The 21019-nt window shown below is 32.5% G+C and overlaps 1 protein-coding gene across 1 annotated transcript in view; it reads right to left on the bottom strand.

The window, feature by feature from the left end:
- Window positions 1-8469: 8469 nt before the first annotated feature.
- The window catches only part of LOC111045165 (protein O-mannosyl-transferase Tmtc3), a gene marked incomplete in the record, with an annotated part of 116389 nt that continues 103839 nt past the window's right edge, over window positions 8470-21019 (bottom strand). The window contains 4 exon segments of the mRNA XM_039439334.1: window positions 8470-10057; window positions 11453-11707; window positions 13660-13890; window positions 13892-13945. Coding sequence (XP_039295268.1) covers window positions 9605-10057; window positions 11453-11707; window positions 13660-13890; window positions 13892-13945 — 993 coding nt within the window.

Raw genomic sequence — 21019 nt, 5'->3', positions numbered from 1 at the left:
TGAAATGTTTAAATCATAATTTAAATAGATGAAATCAAATGGTTATGAATAATACACACTATTTTGCAAACATTACGACAATTTATTCAATCAAATATACAGTACATATGTATTTGTCATCAATTTATCAATACACTTAAATAGACACTAAAGCATAGGCTAACGCTCTCTCTCTCTATCTAGGAAGGATTGTCAACAAATTTCCTCAAACATCATTCCTTATACCATTTTCCCCTAAAAATATACAATATTTCACTCAAATTTCTAACAAATTATACATAAAATTCGAACAAAATGTGTGTATAATGTGCCACTCTAAGCTTATTATCACAAAGTTATAGATAATATAAATATAAATGAAATAATATGAAAATATAGAAATAATATAAATATGATGTATCAAAATAATTATATAAAACAAAGATAAATATATCATGGAAAAGTGTAGAAGAACACAACTAATTATTGTGACAATAGAAATGAGAATTGATGCTAATGTACTAAATTTTTATTAGGTACTTGAAGAATGACTATTGAGGTCCGGTTTCTAGTACACTCATTAAATCTAATAGACCACTAAATCTGTAGGTTGAATCACTCATTAGATTTAATAATTATTATCCTAGGGACCGGGCTTGAAAGAATTATTTTGATAAAGGATGTAAATAATGAAACAAATATTGAAAGCCTAATAGAAACTGAAATATCACCATTTTAAAATAAACAAAAAAAATGCTTTTAGTAAAAGTACAAAATACTAATTTCAATAGGCTGATTACTGTACTCGTTAATTAATTATTACTTTGTACGGATAAAAAAGAACCTGAGGAATGATTAAACAACCCACAATTAAAGTTTAATTGACGATTAAATTAGCTACACTTAACATCAAATGAGGCTCATAATTTAAACTGGAATAAAATTAATAAATTCAGGAATGTGAGTAAGTTCATAGTGAGGTCCACGTTATAATGGCTGTGGAGGAAGATACCAGAACAACGTTGCCGATCCTCTGTCTTGTCAATGCCTTCTATAGACGGTAGCTGATACAGGTTTATTGATGTAATATCAACTGTTCATTCTCATTTAAAATAATCAATTATATTTTATTAAGCAAGAAATTATATTTCCAATAAATTCTTATAAATTTTCATAATTAAGATGAAATATTTTGTTAATAAACTATTAATTCTACATTGTTAAAATACGATCTGGCAACAGAACAAAGCGGGAAAGAGATAGCGCTTTCCGCTTTGTTGAATGATAGACAAGGATAGCAATACCATTGCTAATCAAACATTGCCGTTATAACGTGGACCTCACTATAGTTATTATTACTGACAAATGAGGCTAATAATTCGAATTGAAATGGAATCAATTAATTCTGGAATGTGTGTGAGTTTAGACTAAAACGAAGACGTGATCTTGTGCCATGTTAAATTCATCCTAATCTGACAGAATTACTTATGAACAAAATAAAATGTTTCCCATTCAAAAGATGCTATCAGTGTAAAGTGAATATAACTTTAGAAGATTTACTTAAAAAAAAATTGAAAATAAAAAGAGATAACATTAGAAAAACAACAAGGAAGCCGTTCTTTTGATAATAAATTAAGAATCCCTATCCTCTATCCATTTCCTAATTTTCGAAGCCCATTAACAGTCCATAAAATATTGAAAACACATTTTTTGAAGAAGCAAAACAAAAATCACACAATTTCTCAACACTAACTGACTCTAATGTACATTTTTTCAGTTCCATCTAATAAACTATCATAAATAATTTCATTTATTTATTTTTACAACATTAATCAACAGCCTGTTGTTTTCTGAACGCCTAAAGCTGATTGCTAATTTTGTTTAATGTTTATATTTTTGTCTGGTGGTTTGGAACCCACCTAATTTCCCTTAAAAGAAAGGAGTTTGTTAGAAACACAGATCTTAATTACTATAGTGAGGTCCACGTTATAATGGCAGTGGAGAAAGATAGGATAACAACGTTGCCGAACTTCTGTCTTGTCACGCCTTCTATAGACGGTAGCTGATACAGGTTTATTGATGTAATATCAACTGTTCATTCTCGTTTAAAATAATTATATTTTATTAAGCAAGAAATTATATTTTTCAATAATTACATAATGAATTTTCATAAGATGAAATATTATGCTAATTAATTATTAATTCTACATTGTTAAAAGCCGATCTGGCAACAAAGCAAAGCGAGAAAGAGATAGCGCTATCCGCTTTGTTGAATGATAGACAAGGATAGCAATACCATTGCTAATCAAAAACTACCATTATAAGGTGGACCTCATTATAGAAACCAATCTAGTTATTGAGAGGTATATGAATTTATTGGTAGCATCATTTCAATAAATAATTCAGTTATCTTTGGAAATTGATTGAGGATATGAATAATTATCACATCAATAATCGATTAAAATAGATAGTTGCTTTAACGATAACTTCAACGTTAATTCTTCAACGTCAACGTCAACTGCTTCAACTCAAAAGTCAACGTCAACTTTTTCTGTTTCAACTGAAACGCTTCCAACCTCAACGGGTTTCAAGCCAACGAACATTATTCATTACAATAAACTTTGCTGATTCTATTAATATTTTTCAAATTTATCAATGTATTCTTTATTGATTCATACAATGAGTACATCACCAAAAATAATATGGAGAGAAAAAATAAGGTAACCTTGTGCTATTCCTCTTCCAAATTTAGATAAGGTTATACATAGTCCGAAATAGGACTGTTTATAATATTTATCTATAGAGTTGAACATTAGTTACGTTCAAAAAACGTCAACGTTTCAACTTCCGTTTTTTTAGCAATCAACTTTGGCGCTAGCAAAAATATAAATTTATCACTAAACCATCTTTCACCCAATAAAATATCCTATATTGTAAGATACATTTCAGCTGTCAGTATTACTTATAAATTCCATCAATGCCATCTATTAAAACAATTGTGACAGTTGAAAGTGATTCTTACAACAATACTCAAACCATTATTTACAATAATTCACCTCCTCTATTAATAGTAATAATTATCTTTAATTATAACTATTTATCGTCATCTCCGTTAGTGTGTTTTATAGCATATAAAAATATCATCATCTTACCCCGCTCAAAATTATACTAAGATTATAATATATATAATACTATTAACAGGTCGGTCACTTTCTTGTCTCAAATTTAAAAACTCTGGTCCGGTTGCACAAAAACCAGTAAAATTTTAACCAGGATTAATTCAACGAGAACCAATCAGAGTAGCCGTCTTTTCAAAAAAAAAACCTTTAAATGGTTCTCGTGGAGTTAATCACGGTTAAAATTTAACCGGCTTTAGTGCAACCGGGAATTGTGTGTTGTTATCTTGAAACATTACAACATGTCGCAGCTACAAGTTGCAATAGAATTTGTGAGATTTACTGTGTAAACAGTTAGCATTTGATAAATCCAAATGCTGACAAAAATCTATATACAGCAACATGTGACTAGGATTTGTTGTAATGTAACAGTTTTATAAATTTCAAATTCCTGCTAACAATACTCATACAATATTTAATTACATTGTAATATCAATAATATTCATTTATTATCCCACGCACTTCTATACAATGGCTTTTAATAAAATTTCGCAATTTTTCACAATATTTATAGTACATACAACAGAGAATTTTTATATCTGAAACTACACGACATTTATAAATAATTTTTCCTACAGTTACGTTGAAAAGTGGCCATTGCTGCACTGATTACAGAACGCAAAGAATCAATTTTCCGCTCTAGTGCGGGAAAAATTTTTCTGCACTCCAGATTTGCAACATGGCAACACAAAATACTTAGTAGGTTATATGGAGCAACAGTGCAGCAAAATCAAAATGAAGTTGGTAACAGTGACTGCTGTGGCTGCTATAGTGAGCAGAGGTGCAACCAAGCACAACGCGCTAATTATTACATTATATATTATAACCAAGGACAACATTTTTATTCAATTTGACAATAAATTAAGGCTTTTATCAATAATAAAATTACACAGAAAAACATTTGATGCATTTCAGGCAATTTTACCCATAATTACCCACTTTTCATATTCAATGGTAACTGTAGGAAAAACTTAATGTGAAATACGTGCGCAAAGTTCCTCTGCTGCACTCAAGAAACCATTCCGCCCTCGCCTACGGCTCGGGCGTAAACGTTTCTTTCGGTGCAGCAAACTGTCACTTTGCGCACTAGTTGCACAAATAACTATTCCATGCTTGACACCCAGAAATCTTTCCAATTTTTTCCCATAAACATCTCACACCAACAGACAAGGCACAATAGATTACACCATTTATTTCAATTACATTTTTACATGCGATTTATGAATAATTGATGGAATTTTAAAAACAAAAATGCTAAGAAATGATGCCAAGTACATGTTCATATTTCAATAAAATTCATGAAAAGAATTGAAAAAATTTGGTAGCAATTTTAAGATAAAATAATAATAAAAATCTAGCTTTTCATTCCAATCACAAGGCAGAAGGGAGCTAAGAAAAGACCTGACAAGTAAAATTAATAAGAAACATAAATAAATCTAACGAATAGACATGAAATTATGTATCCAATAAATTTTCTACTATAGTGAGGTCCACGTTACAATGGCAATGAAGAAAGATATGAGAACAACGTTGCCGATCCTCTGTCTTGTCAATGCCTTCTATAGACGGTAGCTGATACAGGTTTATTGATGTAATATTAACGGTCCATTCTCGTTCAAAATAACCAATTATATTTTATTAAGCTAGAAATTTTATTTTTCGATAATTTCATAATAATTAAGATGAAATATTTTGTTAATTAATTATCAATTCCACATTGTTAAAAGACGATCTGGCAACAGAGTGAAGCGAGAAAGAGATAGTGCTATCCGCTTTGTTGAATGATCGACAAGGATAGTAATATCATTGCTAATCAAACACTGCCATTATAACGTGGACATCACTAAGTTATTCTGTTTATATTTCAAAAAACATTTCTGAAACGAATTTGTAATTTTTGTTTCCGTTTCAAGATAAATAGTCTAATAATAAAAACCTAGCTTTTCAAACCACACAAGGCAAAAGGGAGCTAAGAAAAGACTTGACAAGTAAAATTAATGAGAAACATTAATAAATCTAACAAAAAGGCGTGAAATAATGTATATAATAAATTCTTTACTAGTCAACATAATATGGCAAGAAAAATAATACTTGAAATATAATACTGTATAACACATTCTAAACTAAGAATAGACTTGAAAACGTTGTAGGATCATTTAGATAATATAAATGAAGCTTGGAAGATTATATTAAAAATTGCCGTTCAACCAACTGCTGTATAATAATTATCACCGTATAATAATTATTTGAGATATCCAATGAATGCTATTTAAATAGCATTTTAGACTTCTTAGTCCTTAATTCTATTTATATAACTTTCATTGGAAATTTGAAATAATACAGTAATAAATTCAACTTTTTTTGATCCAATTCTTGTGCAATAAACTCTGGTTCAACCATTAAAACATACAAAATTGTTAGTTTCAAAGAATAAATAACAGCATAGATTTTGTATAAAGAATCTTGTCAAACTCATCTAATGATACAAACACAAATAAATATAAAATTTGTAACGGAGGAATGTAAACTGAATAAAAACATTAAAAACAAGGAATGATCCATCTCAAACACATACCATCACAGACATCTAGTTGTAACATCATGTAACAAACTCTTACATAATGTTACTTTACCATCTCACAAGATTTACAACATGGAATGTTCATTATGTAACCATTTATGTTACATTACCATCTCACATAATCACATCATGGAATGTTTAACATTAACACAACATAAATATACGTACATGCATAACATATAAACATACATACATTAAAAATGCATTAGCACTTACATTCACTAACAACGGCACATTAAAAATGACATCAATTACTCAGTACAGTATTTAATTTTTGTCATTACATCAAAATACAGCTTAGATTTTTTTATTTTTGTAATTATTTTCATTTTTTTTATGTAAAAGCAACTCTTATTACTGTCGTGATTCATTCATTTTGAAACAATATTGTAATCAAGATAGTAAACTTGTATTTAGTCAAAGTAAAGTCAAACAACTGACAAGTCAACAAGTGTCAACTGGAGAAGTGAGTGAGCAAGCACAGTGCTGCCATAATGCGATAGTAAACACTATTTCGGACAATGTGTAACCTTATCTAAATTTAGAAGAGGAATAGCACAAGGTTACCTTATTTTTCTTTCCCTATCATTTTGATGATGAACTTATTGTATCAATCAATAAAAAATAACAGTGAAAATATGAATAACACATGAAAACAGTGATGAATCCAAACCGGTAGATTGAAAGATTGAAACCATTTATATATAAAACTTTTTTTATAAAACCGTGTAGGTCGACAATTCTCTCAGCATAATCTCTTCCATTATTCATTTATTATTCTTTATTGATTCATACAATAAGTACATCATCAAAATGATAGAGAAAAAATAAGGTAACCTTGTGCTATTCCTCTCCCAAATTAAGGTTACACATAGTCCGAAATAGGTTAAGTCTTGTAGTTGTTCACTTCACAACATTTTCTTCACATAAAGTTTATTATATTGAGAGTAGATATAACTGGTATTCACTTTAAACTGTTTCAATTTGATTACCAATTTTTGATAAACAGTCCAGAGGTTGTGTTATTCATTTACAGAATTTTATCCATGAAGAAGTCTATATTAAATGTCACATTATAAAGTCAGTTAAAATAATATGACGAAAGAGCTGCCAAACCTTTTCCATATTTTCCATTTTGTTTTTAAAAACACGTGTCAAATTTTTGCAACCATATTTAAATCACATACAAAATAATATTTTCTTTCTTAGTTTACTGATATTTCTTCATCTTTCTGCTCTAATTATCAATAAAATGGTCATCGAATCAAAAAATCATGTTTTTGGAATCAGGGGACCTTGAAACGTATAGAAAACTTGGAATTAGAGCTAGGAAAACTTGAAAACGTTATTTTTTGATGAAAACCGATACTTTCCTTACCTATGGTAATAGAGCAAGGAAAGTAAAAACACTCGTGGTCAAGAGGTAGAGTAGACATTACTGTCATCTATGTAGGAATTCTACATAGAATTAATTCATTCTTCTCTAATGCTCGAATTCAATATTCACTACAATACCAGATGTATAATTAATTCCAGTTCAATAAAAGAAAGATATTATTCAAGAAAATAGTGGTTTACCTTCAAAAACATAACAATTTTTTGTCATCAAAAGAAAACATGATTATCTGAAAATTCAAAAATCTAAAGCTGCGTTTACACCAAAGCTATTAAAAAAATGTTAATAACTTAATCCTTATAGATTCTATTACATTGAACATAACTTATCATACACATGATGAACATATGTGTTTGTCAAGTTCCGTTCAATCTAATCCTATTATATTAAGCGAGAAATTTCCGTATATATTTTTATATCTGGTTATTTATGTCTAACGGATCTCGAAAACGGCTCTAACGATTTTCAAAAAAATTGGAGCATAGTAGGTTTATGACAGTTATTTGTGTTAACAGCAATAATAGTTATCAATGTTTATTAATTTAACAGTCACAGTTTTGTTAATCATGGTCATGTATTTTTAGAAATTTTATTTTAGTCTGTATACATTATAATATCAACATAGGCTACTAGGCTCATAGTCATGTTATAATTCTGTGTATATTTTGAATTTATTGCTGCTATAACATGTATTGTGTTTTTGTTTTTTGAGGAATAAACAGTTTGATTTGATTTGATGATATAAACATTCGATTGCACTAGGTCTCATCCCTGAGAAAACTCGCTGAAGGACATGAAAAGGATAACTCATCCTTGGAAAAGAAGATGATAATTTTGTCTTCTGTCGATAACAGAAGATGCGTGTGCCTGTGTGGGAGATCAGTTGTGTAATCAATTAGCTTACCGTATCTCGCGAGAAATCTAGAAATTTCAATTTGAATCGATCAGAATAATCTGATTTGTTGACATGAGATGGTATATCATATATATTATTTTACAGTTCTAAGTGATTAGTGAGTGCTATTTTGTTATTCAATTTGGTTTGTAAACAATCTAAATTAGAACTTTTATGTTTTCAAATATTTGAACTGAGAATTTGACCTGAATTCAAGAGTATGGAACATAACCTACTTTTTGGAATATTTATAGTGTATAAATCAAAACTCTGGGAAGAAACAGTTTTGGGCTGTGCCTGTTAGTCCTTCCCTAATCATTTTAAAGAATTGTGTTCTGTTTATCAATAGCTTATAAATAAATAACGAGCGAAGCTCGGTGCCCCGATATTAGAATCTATAAAGATTAAGTTATTAACAATTTGTTTATAACTTTGGTGAAAATGCAGCTTAAGTACCCTTATTAGATAAATCAGAGTAGTCCTCAAGATAAAAGTGAAAAACATGATACTATTCAATCTACTCAAAGATATAAATAATATTAAATTGCATAAATTCTCTTCAGACAGTAACAAGAGTTGCAAACTTTTCAAAACTTATCCGACTTTATTGTTGAAACAGGCTCTCCGCTAAGACAAGGAGGAAGAAGATACCTCAGGTTGCTTTGCTTCATTTTTACGCAACCTGGGTTTCACCATCTCTTTGGCAACCGGCAGTGGTTGCTTAGCAACTGGCAACTGACTGAGCGGTTGCTTAGCGACTTTCGGCGTCACTTGTGACTCTTTTTCAGTCACTAGTGACCCAGCGTCGCTAGCTAAGTCACTAGGTTTGTTGGTTATATGGTTGTCAAGGTTACCAGCTGATGATTTTGAGTTAAGGCTCATTTTTGATGGATTTGTTGGGCTATGACTCAATTTTGATGCTGTTGTTGTTGAGCTATGACTCAATTTTGATGTTGTTTCTGAGTTATGACTCAATTTTGATGTCGTTTCTGAATTATGGCTCAATTTTGATGGATTTGTTGAGCTATGACTCAATTTTGATGTCGTTTCTGAATTATGGCTCAATTTTGATGGATTTGTTGAGCTATGACTCAATTTTGATGTTGTTTCTGAGTTATGACTCAATTTTGATGGATTTGTTGAGCTATGACTCAATTTTGATGTTGTTTCTGAGTTATGACTCAATTTTGATGGATTTGTTGAGCTATGACTCAATTTTGATGTTGTTTCTGAGTTATGACTCAATTTTGATGGATTTGTTGAGCTATGACTCAATTTTGATGTTGTTTCTGAATTATGGCTCAATTTTGATGGATTTGTTGGGCTATGACTCAATTTTGATGCTGTTGTTGTTGAGCTATGACTCAATTTTGATGTTGTTTCTGAATTATGGCTCAATTTTGATGGATTTGTTGAGCTATGACTCAATTTTGATGTTGTTTCTGAATTATGGCTCAATTTTGATGGATTTGTTGAGCTATGACTCAATTTTGATGTCGTTTCTGAGTTATGACTCAATTTTGATGGATTTGTTGAGCTATGACTCAATTTTGATGCTGTTGTTGTTGAGCTATGACTCAATTTTGATGTTGTTCTGAATTATGGCTCAATTTTGATGGATTTGTTGAGCTATGACTCAATTTTGATGTTGTTTCTGAGTTATGACTCAATTTTGATGGATTTGTTGAGCTATGACTCAATTTTGATGTCGTTTCTGAGTTATGACTCAATTTTGTTGCAGATACTGTAGAGCTATGCCCTTCTTTTGATGTTGTTCTTGAACTATGCCCAAAATTTGACGAGCTATCACCCTTTTTTGGTGTCGGGTTTTGCCCCAAATTTGATGTTGTTGAACTCACTTTGGATGTTGTTGTTTCATGTTGTTGAAGTTTATCAGACTCATTATCTCTCTCCGTTGTTTCTTTACTTCTTCTCTGTTCTTCCATCTCCTCCTCTTCTTCACCTCCTCTTCCTTCTTGATTCTCTTTTGTGCTGTCTTCTGACAGTAGTTGTGTGCTGAATTCAGGCATCTGGAAACAAAATAAATTTATTGAAATCATACAATTGAAAAGAAGTAAAAAAATGTGGAAGAAAGTAGAATTTATCATACTTTTAGAAAAAATATAGCTTTTAATCATGGTTTGATCAAACTTTAACCATGGTTTAATCAAACTTGAATCATGTTTATACACGAACTATTCATAAGAATTCACATACCTTCCAAGTTTAAATGATCAATGACTGTCATCATAGTTTGTTTCATGTTTTTAAGAAACTTTTATTATTAATCCATCCAAATTTAAATTGTTTGTTTTATTCTAATTTATATTTTAGATTGTGATTTGGTGTAGAAATTTGAATGGACATAACCTATAATATTTGACAATTTAAAACTAATTAGGAAATTGAAGAAGTTTTAGGCAATAGCCTGTTTTTTTCTTTTCCGATTCTTGTATTTTTTGCTAACCTTTAAATAATAAATAATAAATAATCATCACTACTAAAATGTATGATAACCAAGCGGAATTATATTAATTACAACTAAATTACTTTGCACATTTATTGGATAAAATTTAGGAACAGAAGAAGTTTTCGCTAGGTATCGCTTGTTTTTTCATTCCGATATTGTAATTTTTATTCAATAAATAAATAATCAGAATACTTTGTCTTATCACTGCTAAGATGTTGTATGGTAATTTTTAAAATATGCTGATTTTTTCATGAAGTCGTCATAATAAACATATCTTATAACTGCTTTAATTTCTATCCATCTATTTATTCTCGGATACAAAAGGTTGGTTCTCGTGAGAAAAAAATGTAAATATTTCGGTAATTTATTATTCTTTATTGATTCATACAATAAGTACATCATCAAAATAATAGGGAGAGAAAAAAATAAGGTAACCTCGTGCTATTCCTCTCCCAAATTTGATAAGGTTACACATAGTCCGAAATAGGTCAAGTCTTGTAGTTGTTCACTTCACAACATTTTCAGTCCTCTATTATTTTCACAAAGTAATTTTTTAAATGTAGATGCTTCACAACCAAATAGAAGAAATATTTCACATTATTATAACTGAAATAGGGAATATTCACATATAATTCTAATAACCAGCTGAATACTAATTTATTACTATTAGTTTGTATTTTATCATGCGATAGGTCCCTGTTCTTGACTTGCATTGCATCCTTGGTTTTAAAATGCTAGTTTACACATTGCCAATTGACAAAGACAGTTGTCTTGGACAATTTTGTATGTATATGTATTGTATGTGGACAAAGACAACTGTCTCGCCAATTGGCGATGTGTAAACTAGCCATAAGGCTTTGAGGCAAGACTTGAGGCATGACTAGAGGCATGCATCTAGTCATCATCCTTAAGCATGCCCCAAGGCAACCACCTTTCACCTCCACTCTCAACCCACCTGTTCCTGACTCCCATTGCGCCCCTGAGTGAGGGGCACGCCCTGACTTGGGGGCACGCCCCTGCCCATCTTGGCCACCCTGCTCTGCACTATCTTGAGGTGCCTCAGCACATAGTCCTCATGAGGCGCCATGCGGTGTGCCCTCTTGAGGCATGCCTCAGCCTCCAGCAGGTGGCCTCTCTCCACGAATACAACGCACAGGTTGTGAACACCCTGTATGTTGTCCGGTTCTAGCTCCAGGATACGTCGGTAGCACTGAAACAAAAAACATCAAATGTTAACATAATGAAAGTCAATTAAATTCACTACTATCATAGAGGAAATATAGCGTGAGAAAGAGGTTCCCTTCATGATACAAGCTTCTTCAAACTTCAAACTTCAATTATGCTAGGCCCTGAGGTCTGTCGATTTAAATCTGGTCAATAATGCGATCCCAATTCTAGTGGTTTGGGGGTCTTGGAAATAAGAACATAGATATGCGGTTGACTGACTGCTTTTATAATAATAATGATATCGAAAAACTAATTTTTACATGAATAATCAAATAATGAATCTGTCTTTAAGAGACCAACACAACATGTATTTAAGAGACCAACACACGTCATTAAGAGACGGATGAGGGTGAAGGATGATGTATTTAAGAGACCAACACACGTCATTAAGAGACGGATGAGGGTGAAGGATATAGCACAAGGAAATTTTGCATGAAGAAATTGGTTCTGGACTTCTCTTATGTACCCAAATAATATATTAAAAAATCAGAACTACAATATAAATTGCAAGCACACCTGCTTTTTTATGTCTATATTGACTGGACTAACAGATAATATATGCTTTCGTTGAACAGTAACAACTCAATAGTTATAGAGAGATTCGTGATTTAAAGTAAGTGGAAATGATAAGACGGCATGGTAGCCAATTCTCTTTTCCAGTCATCTTCTATAGTGCCGGTACCAACCTTCTTGTACTGAGTAGCTAGACAGCGTAGGTCTAACATGTTGCTTTTGCTAGAGAAGTTTACTTACTTACTCCTCAGCTCTAAAGGTATTTACAACCCTTGGCCTCCCTCACATAGCCTCTCCATCTGTCTCGATCCTCGGCCTGCCTCCTCCAGTTACGAACTCCAAGCGTCCTTAGATCGCGTTCCACATCATCCGTCCATCTATTTCTTGGTCGACCTTTTCTTCTTCTGTTATATATTTTCTCCTTCCATTTACATTTCACCACTCTTCCATCTCCCATTCTCAACATATGCCCCATCCATCTTATTCTGCCTGCTAGAGAAGTTTACTTCTGTTTTATTAATAAATATTTTATTGGTTATTTGGATATTTATCTAGTTGGATATTAAAAAAGACATGGACCTTCTCAAACAAACACGCATTCAAAACAATGATTACTATAATACTTGAAAAACATGATTGAAAAATGAATCAATTCAGATTTAAACAACCTTCAAAAAATGCATTAATGGTGTGCAAGCCCTTGAAAACCATTGAAAGGATAACAAAACCAATGTTAATCAAATACTGCAATTATAACGTGCACTTCACTATCGAGAAGGATAGTGCTATCTGCTTTGTCGAATTATAGACAAGGATACCAACACCAATGTTAATTATAACGTGGACATCGCTGTGGTGAAAACCACTTTAAAACTTCAACCACTTTCAATCAGATCACTCCCGGGTTATCGGATGGGCACGTTAAACTGTCGGTCCCGGCTGAAGTATGATAGTCGTAAGGCCCATTGACGGCTTAAAATTATGTATTCAGGCGGTGGGACCTTCCCGCAAGGGACTCCCCACCTACAAAAGCCATACGAATTTACTTTTACCACTTTGAATCCCCTTAAACTCATTGAAACCCATTGAATCTCCTTGAAAACCCTTTGAAGTTTATTTATTTATTTATTATTTTACAAAGGCGACTTTGTAGAAGTATTTTAAGCCTAGGTGATGATGATGTGATGAATGATAATACAATGAAGGTAGAGTTATGAATGAATAAAAATTATAGGTTATGCTATCCACTTGAATTGATTTGAGTCCACTTTTCAGTCCAGAAATAAATAAAATAGAAATTTTGAATTTGATTTGATTAAAAACGAATATGAAGGATGCAGCAACACAATGGTAATCAAATACTGCCATTGAAACCCCACAAAACCACTTAAAACCACTTGTAAACCCAATTGAAACCCCTACCTGCTCAGCAGCATCGAGATCCCTAAGGTAGTTGATGAGTATATCTCCGAGCAGAATGAGGCCCTTGACATGGTTGGGATGATGGGCGACCAGCTGGTTGAGGAAGGGCGCCGCTTCGAGGGCCCTGTGCGAGTCGGCCAGCAGAAGGGCCAGGTTGAACAGGGCCGCCCTGAAGTCCTGTTTCAGCTGGATGGCCCTTCTAAACCAGTGCTCAGCGTCCCCTACTGTCTCCGTCGTCCATAGCTAGCATGCCCAGGTTGAAGTGGACGCGTTCATTGGTTGCGTCCTAAAAAAAGACGAAAATATTGACAATTAATCATGAAATCATCTATCAAAAACATTTTAGAATCCATCAGAGAATTATAGAATCATCCATTAAAAGATTTAGAAGACATCAGAAAAATACCCAGGTTGAAATGGACTTGTTTGTTGGTTGCGCCCTGAAAAAAACAATGAAAAACTTTCAAAATCAACAATTAAAACGATTACAAATTTGAAAAATGTCCATAACAACAAGTAAATCAATTTAAAATTTGAAAAACGTTCAAAATCAACAATCAAATCGAATACAAATTTGAGAAATGTTCTAAATTGAGAAATGGACTTGTTTGTTGGTTGCGCCCTGGAAAAAACAATGAAAAACTTTCAAAATCAACAAATAAATCGATTACAAATTTGAAAAATGTCCATAACAACAAGTAAATCGATTTAAAATTTGAAAAAACGTTCAAAATCAACAATCAAATCGAATACAAATTTGAGAAATGTTCTATATTTTCTGAAATAACTCAATTTATTGAAAGTGCGGTGATACTAAGTGCAATATTTGACTATAATTTGGTGTTTTAATCATTCTAAATTCAAAATTTTCAGCTCATATATATTTTTTGACAGAAATTGAACTTTCAACTTTCCACAGTAAGAACATAACCTATTTTATGGACATGTTATTATATATCGAAATTTGGGAACAGAATAGTTTTGGGATATGCATGTTGTTCTTTCCTGATCATATTCATATGATTTGTAACTGTATCAACAAATAAATAAATAAATCAAAAATCAAACCGATTAAAAATTTAAAAAACGTTCAAAATCAACAACTAAACCGATTACAAATTTGAAAAACGTTCAAAATCAACAACTAAACCGATTAAAAATTTGTAAAACGTTCAAAATCAACAACTAAACCGATTAAAAATTTGTAAAACGTTCAAAATCAACAACTAAACCGATTACAAATTTGAAAAACGTTCAAAATCAACAACTAAACCGATTACAAATTTGTAAAACGTTAAAAATCAACAACTAAACCTATTAGAAATTTGAAAAACGTTCAAAATCAACAACTAAACCGATTACAAATTTGTAAAACGTTAAAAAACAACAATTAAATCAATTAAGCTACATATATTTAAGAAATGCTCTTTGAAAAAACTTGGAAGACATCAGAAAATGAAGCAGAATCTATCAATATAGTTGCTGTTCAATGAAGCCGGATTTATTTATTTGATTTCCAAAGGCTACACCAATTTTCAACTCCAGTACAATAATATGAAAGAATACAATAGACCTACACATTCTCACATCTCAGTATCAGTGTATTGAATCTAAAGTTAAAATTAAAGTTATATCTTAGTGCTACTTGGAATAAACCGATAAGTGCTCAAACTAATTGTGTAATTTTTTGTTGAAATTGTGACAATTTCTTAGTATTTTTATTTAATAGTTGTGTTTATAGAAGAAGGGTACTAATAATTGCTTTAATAACTATCGAATCTAACAATGTTCATTGATAACAAAAATTGTTTATTGTAAAGTCGCACATAACCTTTATTTGGACAATTTATTTTATGAAATTGGGATGAAAAGAAGTTTTGGCTGTAGTCTGTTTCTTCGTCCTTAAGTTGATTGTAAATGATGATGATGAATAACATTACAACCCCCAACAAACTGTTAATGAAAGAAGCAAAGAATAATAGGTAGCATATAGTTATAAAGTCAGTTCAAAAGATGGGACTGCATGTTTGCCAATTCTCTGTTTCCACCGCCCTCTATAGTAGATAGCAGTGATTAAAGTTATCCCCGTATATCTGAATCAATATTAATTTTTGATTCTTGTTGACAATGATCAATTAAATAATAATAATATTAATAATATCTTTATTAGCCTCAACAGAATATCACAATATTTAACATATAGGCGGATAGGCCAGTCAACACAATACAACACAATAAAAAACAGGGTTTGTACAACACAACAATAAACAGCCACAGTAGGTACAATGGTCTAAAAATTACCTTATTATTTATTTATTTCAAAATCCCTTGGTTAAAACTTTTTTCCGTAAATTCTTCAATAGAGTAGAAGGGATTACTTATAAAGAATATTTCTAATACATTTTTAAACCTTCTGTTCTCTCTACCAGCCAACCTTGAAAGTGGGCTATCCTATTTATATAACATTATTGCAGATAGAATAATACTAGTACTTAGTAGCTAGTAATTAGTATTATCATTTATTTATTTATTTATTTATGGAGACAACAGGTTACCCCTAATGTGTCTCCTTCACAAATACAACAATACAAGATACAATACGTGAAATACAACAATACAATGAAAAAAAAATGAAAAAAGAACTTTCAATTGCAATATTGTTAAAAGAAAAAAACTATAGAAATACCAAGAAGGAAAAAAAATAGATGTATACAATAAAATAATTATAAAACGGAATATAGAAATGAAAATGTTCTAAAATTAAAATTAAAATGTTACAAAGAATGGATAAAACTAACAAATGAATGTCAGAGGACTGGTACCGCCAATGAAGCAACAGAATGAGTAAGATGTACGAGAGCATAGTGCAATAGATACACACCTATATACAGCAACAAATAATCGACAACACGACTGAGCAAGGATATCTCACAATAGACTGTTTAATATTCTATAAAATTTTTCACGAGAGAACCAGAAGATGTCCAGTTGCCCAGAGAAACAGTTGAAAAGTCTTTGAATTCTGTTGACTGGAGAATTATAGTGACTCACAGTTCTGGACCGGGGCACAAAAAAGAGAAAGTGGAGCGACGTGATATGGTAGATATATAAATATTTACATATGAAAGCAAATATGGGGAATCTATTTTATTATTTAATAAGCTATGAAGAAAAATTAAAGACTTAACATCTCGTCTTGTTTTTAATGATTTCAATTGAAACATATTTCTCAGAGTGTCAGAGGGAAAGTCAAACGGACAATTGAAATTGAATTTTCTGAAGTGAATGTACCTTAAATTTTATTTTGTAAACGCTCCAAAAGTAGCACTTGATCATTACAATAAGGGTTCCAAATTTCAGACGCATACTCAAGAATACTTCGGACAAGAGATTTATACAGAAATATTATGGGTGAGACATCATTGAAAGGTGAACATGTTCTCAGGATAAACCCCATCTGCTGATTGGCCCTACTACACAAAAGGTCTATATGTCTATTGAATGTAAAATCAGAGCTGTAAATCACACCCAGGTCCTTAAAAGACTCTACCTCCTCCAACGGTATACCATCAATACTATAGATGCATCTGTGTGAAGCTACCTGCCGGGAAAATGATAAAGTCTTGCATTTAGCTATATTTATTCTAAGTTTATCAACATCCATTTGAAGGCTAAGGCAGTCATCAGGGCTCAAAATCGCTTTGTACAGCTTCACATCATCTGCATACATCAGACAGGTTGAACCATCAAAGACAGCAGGGAGATCGTTAATGAATAGAAGGAAGAGAAGTGGTCCAAGGTTAGAACCCTGAGGCACCCCAGATGTACAGTTGAAAGTTCTAGACTTGAAATTATGTACTCTAACATACTGCACTCTTGAATTCAAATAGCTCTCAACAAGATTTGCCAGGCTTGTACAGAAACCAATCGACTTTAGTTTTTTAACTAATATTCTGTGATTGATTGAATCGAATGCCTTTGAGAGATCCGTATAAACAACATCAACCCGCCCTCCACCGTCAAGAACTCTGGATACCTCATTGCTGAACTCCATTAGATTAGTCACCGTAGAACGGCCTGACAGAAATCCATGTTGCTCGTCCGCAATTACTCCTTCACCTGCCTGTATATAACTGCATGCAAAATTCTTCCAAAAACTTTGGAAAAGCAATTTAAAATTTTATGGGCCTAATTACTTATATCAATTCTCTTACCTGACTTGAAGATAGGAGTAATTCTAGCGACCTTCCATTTAGAAGGGAATTGGCCAGTCCTAATCGATAAATTGAAAATGAATTGCAATGGACTAAGGAGTACCTCTGCACAACCCTTCACAATTAAAGTAGGTATCAAGTCAGGGCCCTCGGAACAGCTAGATCTAAGGCTGTTAATAGCAGACAGGATCTCGTCAGAGGAGACAGAATCAATACCAACACCTAATCCCAAGCTCCCAGACATCTCCAGCTCATTCTCATGCATATCAGGGGCGGCGTGTGTATCAACCTCATAAACTGACTCAAAATATTTCGCGAACCCATCTACAACCGCAGAACCGCAGTAGGACTCCCCATTCAGCGACATCGTCGACTCCACAAACGACGTTTTTCTTTTGGAATTTACATAATTCCAAAAGTTTTTCATACTTCCATTTAAGCCTGACTGAATCGATGTCAAATAGTTTTCATGAGACTTAGATATTCTAGCCTTCAAGGATGTTCGTAAACTTTTGAAAAGGTTATCATGATAAGGGGACACTCTTCTTTTTCGTGCACATCTATTCTTAATCTTCAAATCAGAAATTATATCAGGAGTAAACCAAGGAGGGTATTCATTATTCTTTTTCTGCAATACGATCCTTGGAATACACTCATCCAAATATTTGTAGAGTAGACTATAGAACTCGTTCACTGCAGAGTCGACATCAGTACAGCCAAACACAGAGTCCCAACAACAGTCTCGCAGCTTACAATAAAGTTGAAAGTAATCCCCTTTAGAATAATTATACCGGGATTCAAATGGATCACCGGAGATTCATTTGCCTCCGGAACAGATACGAAGCATCAACACACAATGCCGGGTGATGGCCGTCTTCAGGAAGCAAGGGATCATCGCTTTGGAAGACTTTGGCAGGAAAGTTACAAAGGACCAGGTCCAAAGTCCTACCCAGTTCGTTTTTTACCGGATTTAGAGAAACAAGATCATAGAATGACATAAAATTGTGAAGCATTCTTGCCTTAATTGTCCCCACAAAAAAATCATAATCATTTGAGCAGATTTCAGGCAGATTAAAGTCTCCGATAACCAAGAAATTACCGTTGATTAGGCCATTGAGTGATTCAAGGTGGTCACAATAATTGAGAAAGACATTTGTTGAAATTGTCGGCGATAAATAAACAGCAGAATGAAGAAGTGAGTGGAATTAGATCTTATTTTTATTCCGACGGAATCATAATTATTATAAATGTCACTTATTGTGAGCTCCTCACAGAGCTCAGATTGCAACGATCTCTGAACGGCGACAAGTACTCCTCCTCCCCTCCGAAGACCATCACCACTACCCTATCACTTCGATAAACAGCATATCGTTCATCAAATATTTCAGAACTTTTTATGCCATCATGTAACCATGTTTCAGTCAAAATTATCAGATCATAGTTGCTGCCCAATAACGATGCGTACAGACTTGAAGTTTTAGTACGAAGTCCTCTAACATTCTGATAATAAATGGATAAATTAGAATTCAATGACATAAGATACAATAATAAAAATTAATGAGAAAAATATAAAGCCTAAACAGAAAAGGAGAATAGAAATTTGAAGTTGAAAAAGAAAAAAAAAGTATAAACCTAATACAAATTTTTAATAACTTTAAGCTATGCCTCAAAAAGATTAGACACTACTCCGCACTTTAATTAATCTGTGAAATTGAATGGCTGCTAACAGAAACGCATCATTCATCACCATTCAATACAAGAATCATAGACTGCGAAAAGGGGAGAGCATTATCACCCAAACGCAAAGCACCAATAGAGGAGCGAAAAATCTAGATTAACTCAATATATAAGAATAAAATAAATGATTACTCGACAAACTAGTCGACTCAATATAATTATTATCAATCGATACTTTCAAAACGACTAGGTACCGTACTGTAAACTGTTGCTGTAAATTATCTACGGTAAACATGGGAGAATACAAAGCAGAAGCGGTAACTAAAACTCGATAAGATAGCTGGTACCTAGTTGGAGATGCACACGGCACTAGAGAAATATAAAAACGAAGAATGATTGAAAGGGAACCGAGAATGAATGCTTTAAAAGGAAACGATAATGAAAGGAGAAGACAATAATCCGTAGCGAGCTCTAACTTCTCCTCAGATAAGATTATTTGAATTGTTATTCACCATGCTAGGCTCACCCAACAAAGATTCCCGAAAAACGGTAGATAATAAAAAGATTAGGTTCAGCAAAGCTACAGAGTTCGCCTTGATGAGACTATTGCATGGAAGAATCAAGTCGTAGTAAGAAAATGCAAACTTTAACACGAATCGTGTTAACATCAATGCATGCGGTGAAAATGACACTCCCCTCAGTCCATCCCCCCTGAACATAATTGAGTCAATAATAATAATATTGAACAATATCGCGAAAAGTAGTAGAAGTATGAGCTAAGTAGGTCAGTATTCAAGCAAGTGTATAGTGTACTGTAGCATTGTAATAGAAGAAAAAAAAACTTCTACAATAATTAAATTCAACAGGGATAAAAAATAAATGATACGATTGAATGCTATTAAAATTAGGATTCAATGTTATTAGTTGCGATTTAAACCGAAATATATGTCAAAAGAAGCGTAAATTTGAATTGAAAATTCATTGAAACCTGAAAGTTAGTGAATAATATAATCATGAAAATTAATCATGATTCCCAATCAAAGCCCAATTTACAAGAATACATATTGATAGAAACAATCAATAGAAGAAAAAAAAACTGTCCTCTCCGAGAATGAAAAAAATAAACAAAATATTCAGCTTATTACATGAATTGAAAATGGTCTTATAAAAAACACTCGAAACTTAGTACTAGGCACACTTGGCCATGAAAGTCTGCAGTTCATTTTCATCCTGATTAATTTCACGTGAACCAGATCAGAGAAGACCATTTCAAAAAGATGGATCTACTGGAATTAATCAGGATTGAAAATAACCCGGCTTTTTTGCAACCGGCACTAGGTACCTGATTGAACGATTACAAAAGTTCAACAACTGAGTCATAATTTTGACACAGTCCCACACACATGAACTCGCTCACTCACTTCCATCATCAACAGACGACGAAATAATAATTATTATCAGCTGTTTTC

The sequence above is a fragment of the Nilaparvata lugens genome, chromosome 12 (assembly GCF_014356525.2).
Source record: "Nilaparvata lugens isolate BPH chromosome 12, ASM1435652v1, whole genome shotgun sequence".
Classification (NCBI taxonomy): Eukaryota; Metazoa; Arthropoda; class Insecta; order Hemiptera; family Delphacidae; genus Nilaparvata; species Nilaparvata lugens.
The sequence above is the reverse complement of the archived record's forward strand: the minus strand, read 5'-3'. Positions and strand labels throughout refer to the sequence as shown.